The sequence below is a fragment of the Sorex fumeus genome, unplaced genomic scaffold, assembly GCF_029834395.1.
Source record: "Sorex fumeus unplaced genomic scaffold, SorFum_2.1 ptg000095l, whole genome shotgun sequence".
In the NCBI taxonomy this organism is placed as follows: Eukaryota; Metazoa; Chordata; class Mammalia; order Eulipotyphla; family Soricidae; genus Sorex; species Sorex fumeus.
In genome coordinates, this window is record NW_026606152.1 from 735268 (window position 1) to 749656 (window position 14389).

At 64.3% G+C, this 14389-nt stretch overlaps 2 protein-coding genes across 2 annotated transcripts; one reads left to right on the top strand and one right to left on the bottom strand.

The window, feature by feature from the left end:
• The first annotated feature begins 233 nt into the window (after nt 1–233).
• On the top strand, nt 234–2717 carry PIERCE1 (piercer of microtubule wall 1). The gene is made up of 3 exons (XM_056132869.1): nt 234–533; nt 1354–1432; nt 2408–2717. Exons 1-3 carry the CDS (start codon nt 250–252, stop codon nt 2594–2596), a joined length of 552 nt encoding a protein of 183 aa, XP_055988844.1. The 5' UTR covers nt 234–249; the 3' UTR covers nt 2597–2717.
• A 5083-nt stretch (nt 2718–7800) lies between these two features.
• On the bottom strand, nt 7801–11690 carry PPP1R26 (protein phosphatase 1 regulatory subunit 26). The gene is made up of 2 exons (XM_056132669.1): nt 11588–11690; nt 7801–11409 (listed from the first exon to the last, which is right to left on the bottom strand). Exon 2 carries the CDS (start codon nt 11346–11348, stop codon nt 8073–8075), a length of 3276 nt encoding a protein of 1091 aa, XP_055988644.1. The 5' UTR covers nt 11349–11409; nt 11588–11690; the 3' UTR covers nt 7801–8072.
• Nucleotides 11691–14389: the final 2699 nt, after the last annotated feature.

Consider the following 14389-nt stretch of genomic DNA (forward strand, 5'->3'; position numbering starts at 1 on the left):
GACGTTTCCATCCTGCGTGGAGAATCGCAGGCCTAGCGCTGTGCGGATTCGTTGCGGCCCTCTGACCGCTGGCCCTGCATTTGGTGGTCCGCAGGTGTGCAAAGGTCGAAGCCCACTGCCTGGACTCCCTGCGGGGGACTGGGCCTCGGAGGCACTGCGCCTTTAAGGGCGCCCCACCCCCACCCTGGCTGGCCGCCAGGCCGTTGCTTAGCAACGGGACCAACTCCCGACCCTGGTGGCCCTGCGGGGATGGCACTTTCTAACCCTCTGCTCTCCCTTCCAACCTCTTCCTCCCACGAAGCCCCACCAGAGGTTGGCAAAATGTCGGAGGAGAGACCCCAGGAATGTGTGAAGCCAGTGTCACTAGAGGCCAGGGAAGACCCCCAGAAACTGGGACCAGGCGCCAGGGTGAACCCCCAAGGATTTGCAAAGCCCAGTGTCACCAACCTCCAGGGGAAAACCAGCGACTACTACCGCGTGGCAGAGAACCTGCCGGCCAGGTTCAACAACCCCTCCTGCTTCCGAGGCTACAGGTGAGGAGCGGCCCTGCCCAGGCCACACGCGGTGTTGCCTGCCCAGGGCAAACCCGGAGGCTTGATCGTCCCTGCAGGTGCTTTACTGAGGCTGATTCACAGCGGATGTATAATTCACAAGGAGTCAGTTATACAGGATCCTGTGGCTGAGTCTGCACAGAAACCCAAGCCTGCCCCAGCAGGGTCCGCTCAGTGCCACCCAGACAGAGGGCGCACATGAGCACCGCGGGGGCTGCCCTCCAGCCTGGCACCTCGTCCCCAGGGAGTGGCTTCCCAAGGCAGTAGAAGGTATCCGGAGGTGCTATAGGGTGCCAGGGGTTGGACCTTGGGTTGGCCTTGTGCAAGGCAAGTGCCACCTCCTCACTGTATCATCCCTCCGTCTCCACAAAGGTCCAAAGTTTAAGCCACAACATTTCCTAAACTTGGCACACTCTCTTGTCTGAAATGTGTCTAAGAGCCGCTTTCTAAACTGTGGCTTCAGGCCAGAGCCACTGCGTGTCCCAGCACCCGCGTGGCACTACCCGCTGGGCAGCTGTGGCTGTGGGCCCAGAGGAGAGCCAGAAAGTGCCCCACAGGCCCAGGTGCCCTGTCCACGGGGGAAGGGGGTGTCAAGCCCCAGCCCCGCCTGCTCACCCACCCTGCTCTGCAGGGGGTGGGGGGACTGTCAGGCCCTGGGCCTAGGGCCAGCGGGATTGTTAGTCTGGGCCACCCGGCAGGGCCACCAGGGTCCCCGGGGAACTTCAGCAGAGCACAGCCGCCCGGACGCTGCAGGGCTGGCGGGATATGGCAGCGACGGCCACCAAGTGTTTCTTCTTTGCAGGAGCAAGAAGCCCGTGGCCCTGTACAGGACCAGCAACCAGACCTACGGGGGCCAGGCGCCCACCGTGCACGAGATGCCTGTAAGCGCAGGGTGGTGGGGCAGGCCCCTGGTGGGGAGGAAGGGGGGAGCAAAGGATGTGGCTCGGGATGTCTGAAAGGGTGAGCAGGGACCATGCATGCAGGAGGACCAGACACACACACACACACACAAAAGCACACACGCACACACTAATACACAGAGACACATACATAGACACACACAAGCATACACAAACACACACAGTCACCCTCATATACGCACACACATTCACCCTCATACACACACTCACTTACACTCACACTCATGCACTCTAACACACTCTCCTTCATACACACACTCACCTTCTTACACTCACACTCATAGACTCTTACACACTCATGCACTCACACACTTCACACACTGACACATTCACAAACACACTCACTGTCACACTCATACAAACACATTCACCCTTATACACTCACACACATTCATAGACTACACACACACTCACACACTCTTATACTCACACAGTCTCATACACTTGACACACTGACACATTCACACACATACTCAGGCACACTCATACACTTACACACTAACTCTTGTAGACGTTACACACTGACACATTGATACACATACTGCTACGCTTTCACACCCTCACCTTCACACACACACATACACAGACTCACTCATACACTCTGACACACACTCAGGAGACCCTCCTACAAGCCCTGTTGCTTCTCCAGCTGAGGGTGGGGGTACCAGCACCCCCTAATAGCAGGGCGGATTCTTCTAGTCAGAACTGACCCCCGGCAGATGGCTTGCTCAGGGGTTTTCACAGCAGGCGGGCTCAAAGGGCTGCTTTGCATGTGGGAACCCCGGGTTTCCTCCCTGGCACCACATGGTGTCCTGGGCATTGCTGGGAGGACCCCTGAAACATGGGTGTTCCTGAGTACCGCTGGTAGGACTCCCAAAAAAACAAAAAATAAGTGTTCTCATGTACCCTTAATCCTGCCACCCCTTTCTCTTTCAGCAAGTATTTTATCCAAGTTCGAGAAAGTTTTCATCACAGCTTACTATTGGTGGAATGTTCCAGAACAACGCTTTGAACGTCTATATGGAGAAGAGCATTGTGACAGGTCCCGACAACTTTGTCACCTTTGACGACCGTCTTAACTTCCACCCCAGTTACAATGCCAGCAAGCCGTCCTTCTGCTGCTGATGGGCAGGGCCGACCCCGGCAGTGTCCCCACCCCCTGCTCTGCTACAGGCCACCTGTCAAGGCAGTGTCCCGGCCTCCTTCCCCTCAGAGTGCTTTTATTCCCTGCGCTGGAATCACGGGCCCCGGGCTGGACGTCCACTCTCTTACATTCACCTCCAAGATGTAGGAAAGATGCTCGCGGCCGGCGTCTTTCCATTAAAAACGTCACACCTTGGGTCCCTGGCTCATTGATGAGTGGAGAAGGGCCTTGGGGGACCCCACGTCTCGGCCTTGACCCGGGGATGTCTGCATCCGGAGTCTTCTCTGCTGCCATTGTGAGGGAGGAGTTTAGAGCAAGCTTCACCGACTCTCACCCGTGACCCCTCCGAGCCCCAGATCTTTATGTGACCCTGTGTTTGTAGGATAAAAAGGTGTACAAGTCAAACATTTACTGATAATACATCATAAAGAAATTCATTCTAAACAAAATATTTAAAAAGTCCCATGACCCCTTCTGGACCGTGAAATAGGAACAAATAGGAGCTGGAGGTCCAAGCGACAGTCCAGAGGGGAGGGCGCTTGCCTTGCATGTGGGCATGGGAGGCTCTGACTGAGGGCCAGCAGCCTGCATATGCAGGGACCAGGCCTGGCGGTGGTGTTCCGCATGTTCCAGTAATGGTCAAGACAGTCAAGAGCCAAGACGGGGGCTTGCTCCTGGCTCTGTGCTCAGGGCTTACTCCCGGTTCTGTGCTCTGGGCTTACTCCCGGTTCTGTGCTCTGGGCTTACACCCGGTTCTGTGCTCAGGGCTCACTCCTGGCCCTGTGCTCAGGGCTCACTCCCGGTTCTGTGCTCTGTGCTTACACCCGGTTCTGTGCTCAGGGCTCACTCCCGGTTCTATGCTCAGGGCTCACTCCTGGCCCTGTGCTCAGGGCTTACTCCCGGTTCTGTGCTCAGGGCTCACTCCCGGTTCTATGCTCAGGGCTCACTCCTGGTTCTATGCTCAGGGCTCACTCCTGGCAGGAGTACAGATGGGCAGTGTTGGGGATTGAATCTGGATTGGCTGTGGAAGGCAGACTTCCAGCCCGCGGTCCTATCGCTCTGGCCCCTGTTTACCAAGATTCTTACCTGAAAGGCTTCCCCTCACAGTTGAACCTCGGGCAGAAGAAAACACTGCGACCATCTTTGATTCCTTAGGAATCGTATTAAGCCAGACAAGCCAGCGTTTTGGCACCAGCTGGATGTCCAGTTCAGAGGTGGATTTCAAGGAAAGCATTAATAAAGAGAAGGGCGGCTGAGCTGGCCACCAGCCGTTCCCAGCACGTCTGGCCTCCCGCCCCATCAGCTGCCTCCACAAAACAGACCCACACTGCAGGAACAGCAGGAACCGCCTGCTTTGGGGAACTTTGGGGAACACTTTTACCTGCATATTCCCTCAGCTGGGGAGCCGGGAGCTGAGGGGGGTCAGGCCTGTCACTGTCACTGTCACTGTCCTCCCGTTGTTCATCGATTTTCTCAAGCGGGCCCAGTAATGTCTCCATCGTGAGACTTCGTTGTTACTGTGTTTGGCATATCGAATACGCCACGAGTAGCTTGCCAGGCTTTGCCGTGCGGGCGAGATACTCTCGGTAGCTTGCCAGGCTCTCCAAGAGGACTGAGGAATCGAACTTGGATCGGCCATGTTGGCTGCGTGCAAGGCAAACGCGCTACCCGATATGCTATTGCTTCAGCCCGGGGGGTGGGGGGGTGGGGGTGGGAGGAGGGTCAGGCCTAAAGGGTCTTTAATCACCCCAGGTGGAGAATGGCCCAGCAGGCCCTGGAGACGCTCTGAGGGCTGGGCACATGCTTGGCACACAGGCCCCCCCCCCATCTGACCCACAGCCCCCACCCCCGGCCCGGCCCACAGGTCCCCCATCCCGGCCCAGCACTTCAGGTTCACTGAGCACAGCCAGGAGTGGGGACGCTGAGCTCTTCTGGTGCAGAAGTAGTACAGCAGGCTGGGATCTCGCCTTGCTCACGGCTGACCCAGGTTTGATTCCTGGCATCCCATGTGGTCCCCTGAGCCCCGCCAGGAGTGAGCCCTGAGCATGCCGGCTGTGACCCACAAGTAAAAACCAAAAAACTCTGAACTCATGATTCTAAGAACCCTGCAGTGTGGCTTCTTGAAGAGAGTCGGGAAGAACGTGCGCCTCAGGACAGCTTCCAGACCGCCCAGCCGAGCCGCCCTGGCTGGCAGGTGGGCAGCTCCCAGGAGGACCCACTCCTGCCTGCGCCTTCTGGGGCCACCAGGGGCTCTGCCATTAGTGGGCAGACAGATGCCAGGGCCCGGCTGGCTTGGGACTGTCCCATGGCTCGCTCATCAGGCGCTTACTCCTGCTGTGGCCGGGAAAGCGGCCGTGCAGGGTCACCGTCGCTGGACAAGGAAGACTGGGACAGTGAAGACATAGATCTTTGCCCACAAGCCTGCCTGTCGTCCCGGGGCGCGGGGTCCCATGGCCGGGTTCTGCCTGCAGCCCTCGGGCACCGCCTGCCATGAGGTCACACTCTCCCATTTTCTGCTGCCTTGTGGCTTTCAAGGGGCCTTGATGCCACCTCATCTGAGCCTCATGTCCAGGGAATATCTTAATTCTGAATCCCATTTTTTTCTAGCAGCCAAAGTGGGTAGAGGCCCTGGGCAGTATCCTGCCTTGAGGATGGCCCCAGGGTAGGGGGATGTTCTGGGCAGCGTATCTGACCTTTAGAGTAATCCTCACCTTCTGCACATTGGCATGAGTCCCCGCTGACCCGGGCAGGGGGCTGTCTGTTAGCCGAGAGTGGGTGTCTGTGGAGCGAGTTACACTGCAGAGCTTGGTGGGCTTAGCCCCACAGGCTGGACGTGATCACGGCAGACACTGTGGACACAGGGTGTGGCAGCGACCCACAGGGCCACGGAAGCTGCCGTCCCCGCCGCCCTCCACCACCAACGCTCCATTCCATTCTGAGTCGGAACACCGAGAAAACTTTCCCAGCACCAAGTCGCCCTGGATTTAGCTGCTGTCTCTAGGCTGGGGACTTGGCTCGACCATCCAGCACCCCCAGGAAAAGCCCTATCCCCACTGCCCCCCACAATGCCACTGGGGTGAACCCAATAAAAAAACCAAAGCAGAAACTCCTCCCTGTACAAGTACCGGCTCTCATGCCGCTCTTTCCCTTTAGCGATTTTTTTTCCCGGCTTGTTGGGTCACCCCCAGCAATGCTCAGGGATTCCTCCTGCCTCTGCACTCAGGAATTATTCCTGGTGGTGCTCGGGGGACCATATGGGATGCTGGGAATCGAACCCGGGTCGGCCGCGTGCAAGGCAAACGCCCTAGCCGCTGTGCTATCGCTCCAGCCTGCTTTAGCAGTCTTTTAATGATGGTCATAAGTGGTTTTAAAATCAAGACTTGAAACAAAACCTCTATGTCCCGCACATAAAAACCAGGAGACTCAAAGACCCCGTGGACAGCGCCTGGGGCCAGCCCAGGCTGGCCTTGGTCCTGGGCTGTGGGGCGTCGGCCCTTAGCCCCATCCCAACAGAACCAAGCTCACTTCAGGGAGGGGAGCGCGCTGGCCCTATCTGCTTATTTGGGGGTCCTATCCAGGGCGCTTGGGGCGCCCGGGGGTCTGCGGGCAGGGGTAAGTCCCGGCTCCCGCCTGCTGAGCCGAGCTCCGCCCCTGGGTGCTTTGGTGTCTCTTGGTGTAGATCAGGGGCAGCTAGTGCTGCCGAGTCTCTGACTGGCAGCCTCCACCCAGCATGCGGGCTGAGCAAGGCAGGGACAGGGCTGCGGCCAGGGAGAAGGTAGCCAACTGGACTCTCCTAGCCTGGGGCCGGGCCGGTTCCTGCTCTGTGGGGACTTCTGGCAAAGGGAGCACTTCCACAGAGAATCTGGGATGCGGGAGAGTCTTCCTCGGGGCACGCAGACCCCCAGCTTCCCGGAAAGGTGAGGGATGCTTTGGCTTGTCTGCAGCCAGAGAGCCCTGGCATCTTACGCCCCCGGGCACTTCCACGAGTCATTCCTGAGCACAGAGCCAGGAGTACCCGGAGCATCACTAGGTGTGACCCCAAACCCCTCCCCCAACAAGACTCCGTTGGAGCAACCTCACATGGTGGGGCACACATGCTGCCTGAGGGGCCTGTGGTCAGCCATGTGTGTGTGTGTGGGGCATTCCTGAGGAAAAGGGAAAGGTCCAGGCAGGAGGCCGGGGCGTCCACCCCCAGCACGAGCCGGGGCAGGCGTCCCGGGAGCTCACAAGCTCATGCCTGGGCCCCGTCACTGTGGAGCGGGCAGGCCTCCTGCCAGGGACTGCAGGTGTCCCCTCCCTCACTCCCGAAGCTGGACCTCACCTGAACGAGGACAGAGTGCACACAAGCACATCTGCGTGTGGGAGCTCCCCCACCCCGGGGTTCCAGGGGGTCCCTGAGGAGGGCTGAGGTCGGCTGAGTCGTGCAGGAAGAGGGGAACCCCCACGCGCCCCTACCCCAGCCCTGCTGCATCGGGCACCCTGGCCCGCTGGCCACGGCACGGGCAGACGGAGGGAGGGTGACACGATGGGTGCCAGGGGAGGGAGGGGCGGGGGCAGGCGGGACCCGGCGGGTCGCAGGTGCCGCTTCGCTCCACACAGCCACGAGCACCCGGCGGAGGACAGGACACACCTGGAGCGTGAGCAGAAACTGATTTATTAGCCTCGGAAACTGGTTCTTCCCTCCTCAGCTTGCCAGCTTGTTTGGGTCTGTTGGCAGATCGCCATCAGAGAGAGAAGAGAACAGCAGAGGGGCCCCCGGGGGTCTGTCACACAGGCCGCGATGGGCCCCGATGCTGTGTGGGCACGGCATGTGAGACACTCAAGCTCGGGGACGCCCCCCCACCCCCCCGGCTGGGGGGCCTGGCCGCAGGAGCCACTGCTGTGGAAAGCCCCGTCCACCGGGGATTCAGCGACGCCTTTGGCACTGCAGGGGGCCAGAGATCACAGAAGCCTGCGCCCCTTCCCTCCCGGCAACCAAACAAGGACCCACACGAGGCGACTGAGACTTGGCGGGTGAGACCCAGCAGGGTGGCCTGAGGGCCACAGCCCTGCCCGGGGCCAGCACGCAGCCATTGTGCTTTGGAATGTGTTTCCTGGGGGTGCGGTTGTGTCCAGGGAAAGCTGCTCCTTGAAGAAGCACCAGCTGGGAGCCCCAAAGCCCAGCGGGGATCCTGGGGGGTGAGGCTCAGGGCTACGGGCGTCTGCCAGCCTGAGACCCCCTGTGCAGGCCAGTTCGGGGTCTGCCACCAAGACTGGCACAGGATGGACAGCAGGGGCAGCGGGGACCGTCCTACAAAAGCCAGTGACTCTATCTCCCAAAAATATTTTGTACAGCACTTTAAATAATTTACAAAAAAGCTACAAAAATCATATTTACCAGCACACACATGTTAAATAAAAACGCTTCCTGTCACAGAAACCGGACTGGGGACCGCGTGGGGCCAGTGGCCTGGGCTCTCAGAGCTCCAGCACTTTGCCCCTCGCCAGCGGGCTGCGTGTGCCCTCCTCCATGGAGCTGTCACTGAGGTCGCTGGCGCCACTGCCCAGGGTCTCCTGCTCGTCCTCCTCCCTGGCTGCTGGCCTCCCTCCGCGCCTTGAGTCCACGGTGCCCCCCTCCGCGCCCCGGCGCCTGGCGTCGTGCCCACCACGCCCAGCTGGGGCTCTCCCCGGCGGCCAGCATCCCCCGTCCCTCTTCAGGAGCACGTGGGAGCTGCCGAACACGGGCCCCTGGGCAGCCTGGGCACCCTGGAAGCCCGAGAAGGAGGGTCCCTGCAGGGGCACGCCCAGGGGGCTGCTGAAGAGGCCAGCGGGCTGGCCCCCCCAGGAGACACTCCTCCCGAAGTGGAACAGCTGCGTGGGCAGCAGCGGGGAGAAGCCGGCCAGGGCCAGGCCCTTCTTGGCGTCCAGAGCTGGGCCGGGCGGGCACCTGGCCTGGCCCTCAGCCCCCTGCCAGGCCCCCCCACCGCCCTCGGGGCTCAGGGCCCACAGGCTCTGTAGCCGGCTCTGCTGGGCAAAGTCTGCCCACGGGAGGGCCAGGCCCGCGGGGGCTCCCACATCCCTGTCAACCGCCAGACCCCGGCTCAGGGGACGCAGGGGGCTCAGGCCTGGGCAGCGCGCACTGGGGCTCTCTGCCGGGATGGCCGCCACAACGCAGCCCGCGAGTGTCCCCAAAGTGCCGTCCCCAGCCGCAGGCTCGGCCACGCGGGGGCTCTGGTCTCTGTGGGCAAAGAAGGGCCTGCGACCGCCGGGCGAGCCCTTGGTGCCCCTGGGGGGTGCCAGGTCTCTTTGGGCCGGCTCCATCCGAGGGCTGCTCCTGCCGGCCTGAGCGAAGGTGCTGGCAGGGCTGGCGGCCCCCCGGCCCCTCTGGCTCCGGGTGCACATGCCGGCAGGCAGGGCCTTTCGGCAGAGTGGCTCGGGCCGGGGGCTGCCGCCTGTGCCTGGGGTGCTGGGCCCCCCCAGGGACTCCTTGGCCTTCTCGGCCAGGAATTTCCTGATCTCCAGCTCGATGCTGTCGTCGCTGTCCACGGAGCTGCTGTCCTCCTCGGACGCGGAACTGGGGCTCGGCGCTGGGTGCCGCAGCTCCTGGGGCCCCGAGAACAGGGTCGCCTCTGGGCTTCTCCGGGTCAGCAGCCCCGGGGGCCCACCCTCAGCGTCCACCTCCTCCCCTGGGCTTCTCCGGGGTGCACTGCTGGGGGTGGGCTCCCGGGACATCCCCCGGGACCCCCTGGGCTTGGGGAAGCAGCGTCGCCACAGCGCCGGGCCTTTGTGCCTCCAGGCCCTTTGCAGCCCCTCCAGCTGGTACAGGACCTTCGGCGCGGTGCTGAGTCGGACCTTCAGGGGGGGCGCGGCCCGGGGGTCCCCACAGCCCTTCCTGCGCTTCCGCTTGGAACGCAGCAGGTCCTTGATGGCTGTGTCCAGGTCCTCGTCGCTGTCCAGCGAGCTGCTCTTGTCGTCTGAGCTCTCCTTCTCCTCTGCCCTGGCGGAGCCCAGGGACACACTGGGGGGTGCGTCTGGGGCCTCCAGCTCACCCCCGAGCCCCCCTGTCCTGGGGAGTGGGGCGTGGGCCCTGCTCTCTCCCTCCCTCGCGGGGGTCTCGCTCACCCTCCCCTGCTGGGCACTGGCTTCCTGGGTCCCCTCCAGTGGCATCTCCCTGGGGGTGGCCAATGCTGGCACGTGTCCACCTGCTCTGCGTCTTCTCTTGTGGCTCAGTGACAGGGCCAGGGTGCGGGGCAGCGGGGCCCGGAGGCTGCCAGCCTGGCCCGGGGGTCCCTGGACAGGGGCTGGGCTGGTTTCCACTGCGGCCGGCGCCACGCCTGCCTGCGCCTTCAGTGCCAGGAAGGTCCGGATCTCCTGCTCGATGCTGTCATCGCTGTCCACGGAGCTGCCGGCCCCGTCCGAGCCAGAGGGCACGTGTGGCGGGGAGCCGGGTAGGCCGGCAGCCAGGGCTCGCTCCCTGCCCTCGGTGGGGGTGGGCAGGATGGTTTTGGAGATGTCCAGGATGGCCTCAGCGCACAGCAGCTCCGTGGACGCGTCAGCCGGGCACGGGCCTCGCCCTCCTGCCTCCCCTCTGCTGGGGTCTGCGGGCGGCCTGGCAGGCGGGCTGGGATCCGGGGCAATGGGGCCCGGGTCTGCGGCTTTCCCAGCCGGCGGCCTCCTTATGCTGGCCGCTGCCTTCCTGTGGCTCTCGGGCATGGTGCCCCTCCTCTTCTCCAGCTGGTAGAGCCGAATGGCCTCCTCGATGCCGTCGTCACTGCTGGAGTCCGGCGCCTCCTGCACGACGACTGCGCTCGGGCCGCGCCTGCTCCTGCGCCCAGGGCCGCTGGCCCTCCGGACCCCGCCTTTGGGCTGGGCCGGCTCAGCAGAGCGGCAGGTGGTGGGCCTGGTGCCTCCCAGCCCCGGCTCGGGGGTGGCCTTGGACCTGAGGCTCCTGGGCGGGGCAGGTACCTTGGCAAACCTGGGGGGTTTCCGGAAGACGAACTCCTTGGCCGCCGCGGTCAGCTCCGGCTCCTTCCGGGCTCTGGGCGCTGGCCGGGCTGCCAGCTCCTCGGACTCCTCCTGCCTGTCCACGCAGCCGGCTGCTCCGGGGGCCTCCAGCAGCCGCTTCTCACTCAGGAACTGTTCGATCTCGTCGCGGATGCTCTGCTCGAAGGAGTCCTCACTGCTGCCGCTGCCCGGGGAGGCAGAGCCCAGGGGCTCGCAGGCCCTCTGGGGGCCACCGCTGGGGTAGCGGGCCGGTCTGGGGGGACATGACGCGGCCCGTGGGGGCTGCTGGGGGCAGCGGAGGTCGGCGTGTGTGGCCCTGGGGGGCCGGGGGCCGCTGCTCCTGGCCCTCAGGTACTCCTGGATGGCCTCTTCAATGCCCCTGTCCACTGAGTCGTCGCTGTCTGAGTCTGGCACGGGGGGGCCCGGGTCTGTGGCTCCCTCCCCGGCCAGGTGGGGGTCAGCAGAAGCAGGAGCACTGGACACCGAGTTGCGTGGCAGTGGCGCGGGTGGGGCGGGGCGCTCAGGCCCCTGGCGTCTCTGTGGGCCGCGCTCAGGGCTGGCGCCCAGGGCCGCTGGGTCACCTCGGCGCAGTGTGCGGATGAGCATCTGCACCCCCGCACTCACCGCGGCGTCCCCCACACTCCCCGCAGGCCCCGAGAAGCAGCCAGGAGCCCTACAGCCCCCGGGCGGGCGGAAGGCCTCCCATCTGGACTGCAGAGCGAGCACAGGGGGGGCGTTCATGAGGAACATTCTAGCAGGCGAGGAGGCGCGGGCGGGCAGGCGGTGCTGGCGAGTTCTGCTGCTTCACACCCTGGGGGAGAGAGGGCGTATGGGCACGGCTGCTGGCCAGGGCAGGGCGGCCCTTCCCCAGAGCCACGCGTGGCCCATGTTCTGGGCTTGGGGTCCTTGCTCCAGCCGCCGGCCACATGCGCGGCAGCATGGGCCAGTGTCTCTGCCCTCCCTCCCAAGGCTCCCCAGGGCTCACTCACCTCATCAGGGGGTCCCAAGGTGCCAGCTTGGCCCTGCCGCGGAAGTCCCTAGCTGTGGGCCCGGCAGGAGCCCCCGGCAGCCCATGCCGGCAATGAGCAGCTCCTGAAACACACAGGACAGCGCGTGGCAGGCGCGACTCCCCAGGCCGACCAACACCTTTGCTCTTGAGTTTTTTGGGTTTTCTGCAGGGACAGGGGGACACACCTGGCTCTATACTCAGGAATCACTCCTGTTGGTGCTCAGGGGGTGCTATGGGGTGTCGGGGATTGAACCCAGGTCAGCTGTGTGCAAGGCAAATGCCCTCCCCACTGTGCTATCACTCTGGTCCCTGCTCTTGGTTTTTATTGTTGGGGGCATCAGAACCACCTCAAAGGGTCCTAGAGGGACCGCATGTGCCAGCCTGTGGCCCCCATCACACCAGGCCTGTTCTCCCTGACATCCCAGGGCCGCCCCTCACTTAGATAGCTCAAGACTCGCCGAGGTTCAAGCAAGCCCTCTTCCTTAAAATGGTCAGAGGCCGGCCCGAGCAACAGCACAGTGGGGAGGGCGCTTGCCTCGCACGCAGCCGACCGGGGTTCAATCCCCGGCACCCCATAGGGTCCCCCGAGCACCGCCAGGAGTAGTTCCCGCGTGCAGAGCCAGGAGAAAGTACGGAGCACCATCGGGTGTGGCCCCCAAAACAAAACAACACAAAACAAAACACGGTTGGAGGCTCCTTGGCCGGGATCTGCGGGCTCGGCCTCCTTGCCCCACGTCTGGCAAGAGTGGCTGTGTCGGCGGAGCTGTCCCCAGGACCCCGGGAGCAGACTCTGCAAACAGCCTCCTCCCCACAGTCTGGGCAGGACACTGATGACCACTCAGGAAGACCCGAGGACAGATCCCTCCTGGCCCGGTACTCGGTTCTGACCGGCCCTGCCCTGCATGGGGACAAAAAGTGGCCGAGAGGAAAAGGAGCATCACCACACGCCAGGGAGTGGGAACCCGGCTGTGACAGGGGCACGACCCTGCACACGAACCCTGTACCCCAAAGCCTCGGTCCCCACAGCACCTCACCACACAGCCCCGCACCCGACGTCCCTGCACCCCACAGCCCCACACCCCAACCTCCCTGCGTCCCACAGTGCCTGACCTCCCTACACTCCACATCTGACCTCCCTGCACCCCACAGCCCTGAATCCCAACCTCCCTGCACCCCACAGCCCCGCACCCGTCCTCCCTGCACCGCAGCAGCACTGAGGCCAGACCGATGTCAACCCCCAGAGTCCCAGCCCAGTGTGAAGGGTTACCTGGACGTCTCTGCAACCTGGAGGCGGGAGGCGGCCTCTTGCCCCGCGGGACGGCAGCTGCTGGAGCCAGCCCCTCCTGCACCTGGGGAGAGAGGCAGCGCTGGCCTCGGGGCTCGAGGAGATGCAGGAGGCCTGTCCCTGCTGCCACGCTGACGGCTCACTGGGAGAGTGTCCTCCACCTGGCGACATGGAGGGAGCCTGAGTCTTGACCCTGGCAGTGGCCAGAGCTGAGGTGTGGGGACCCCTTCCTACTGGAGACCCTGCCCCCACTATGACTGCCGTGCTCACAGCGCTGCCTCAGAAAGCAGATGCCCACAGGCCAACTCCAGCCCGTCCCAGCGCGACAGGACAGCAGCAGGCACTGGACACTGACCTGGGGGCTCTCTGCCCAGCACCACTGGGAGTGACCCCTGAGCACTGCTGGGTGTGGCCCCAAGCAAACCGAAACTAAAGGAATCTCAGCCTCAGACTCCAAAGAAGGCCACATATTGAGCACCCAGTGCCTGCCTGGCACCCACAAACTGCGAGCAGCTTGTGCATGCTCTTCCCCGCACAGAGGTGCTAAGGTGGTTCCCGCTGCCTGCAGGAGGCAGCGGGCTGGGGAGGGACCGGGCAGGGTTGACCCAGCGGGGAACCCTCAGTGGCGAGTTCCCGCCCACTCCGAGTACCCGGCAGCCAGGAAAACTCCCTGACAACCAGGAGCCAACGCAGGAGCGGGCCCGGAGCTCTGGCTGTCAGCACGCGCCCGCCGCACCCCCGGGGGACTGTGGGGCTCCCCGTGCCAGACCTCAGAGTCAGCTGGCGCTGAATCTGAGTCAGCCGGCCCTCTCCGCGGGGTGCCCAGCGATCCCTGCTCGGCTCTGCCGCCAAATCACACAGGATGCCCCAAGTACCCCCCAGCCTGTCTCTTGTTGTTTGTGGAGGGGGCCCCGGGGTTCTCAGGGGTCACTGCTGGCAGGGCCGGGGACCATCTGGCGAGCGCTTTATCACATGTCCAGGGGGCCCTCCTGCCCTGTTAGAAGGCCGGCCACCAGGTCCCGACTGGGGGTCTCTGAGGGAGGCTGTCCGTGGCCTTCACGCTGACCTGGCCATGATCTCGGACACAGCTCGGCCGCGGCGGCGGGGCCGGGGCAGGGCAGCGCCTCGCGCGGGCCAGGTGGGGCCTCGGGCGGGTCTGCGCCGCTGCGCAGCGGTACCGGGCTGCGGGCAGGGGCCGCGGGCACCCCCAGCGCCCGGCCCCTGCCGGAAGCGGGGCCGCCGCGGCCCTCACCTGCGCTCACCTGGCCCCGCCGCCGCGGCCCGCGCCCCCCGCGCGCCCCGCCCGGCCCGGCGCCCCGCCAGCGCCCCGGGTCCAGGCCCGAGCGGCCGCCGCCCCCCGGCCCCGCGCCGCCGCCCCGCGCGCTCACCTCGGCCCCGCGGCCGCCCGGGCCCCCCTGGCCGCCGCCCCGCCCCGCGCGCGGGTCCCCCGGGAGGCGCGGGCGGGCGGGGGGCGGCGGGGTCCCCGCGCGGGGCGGG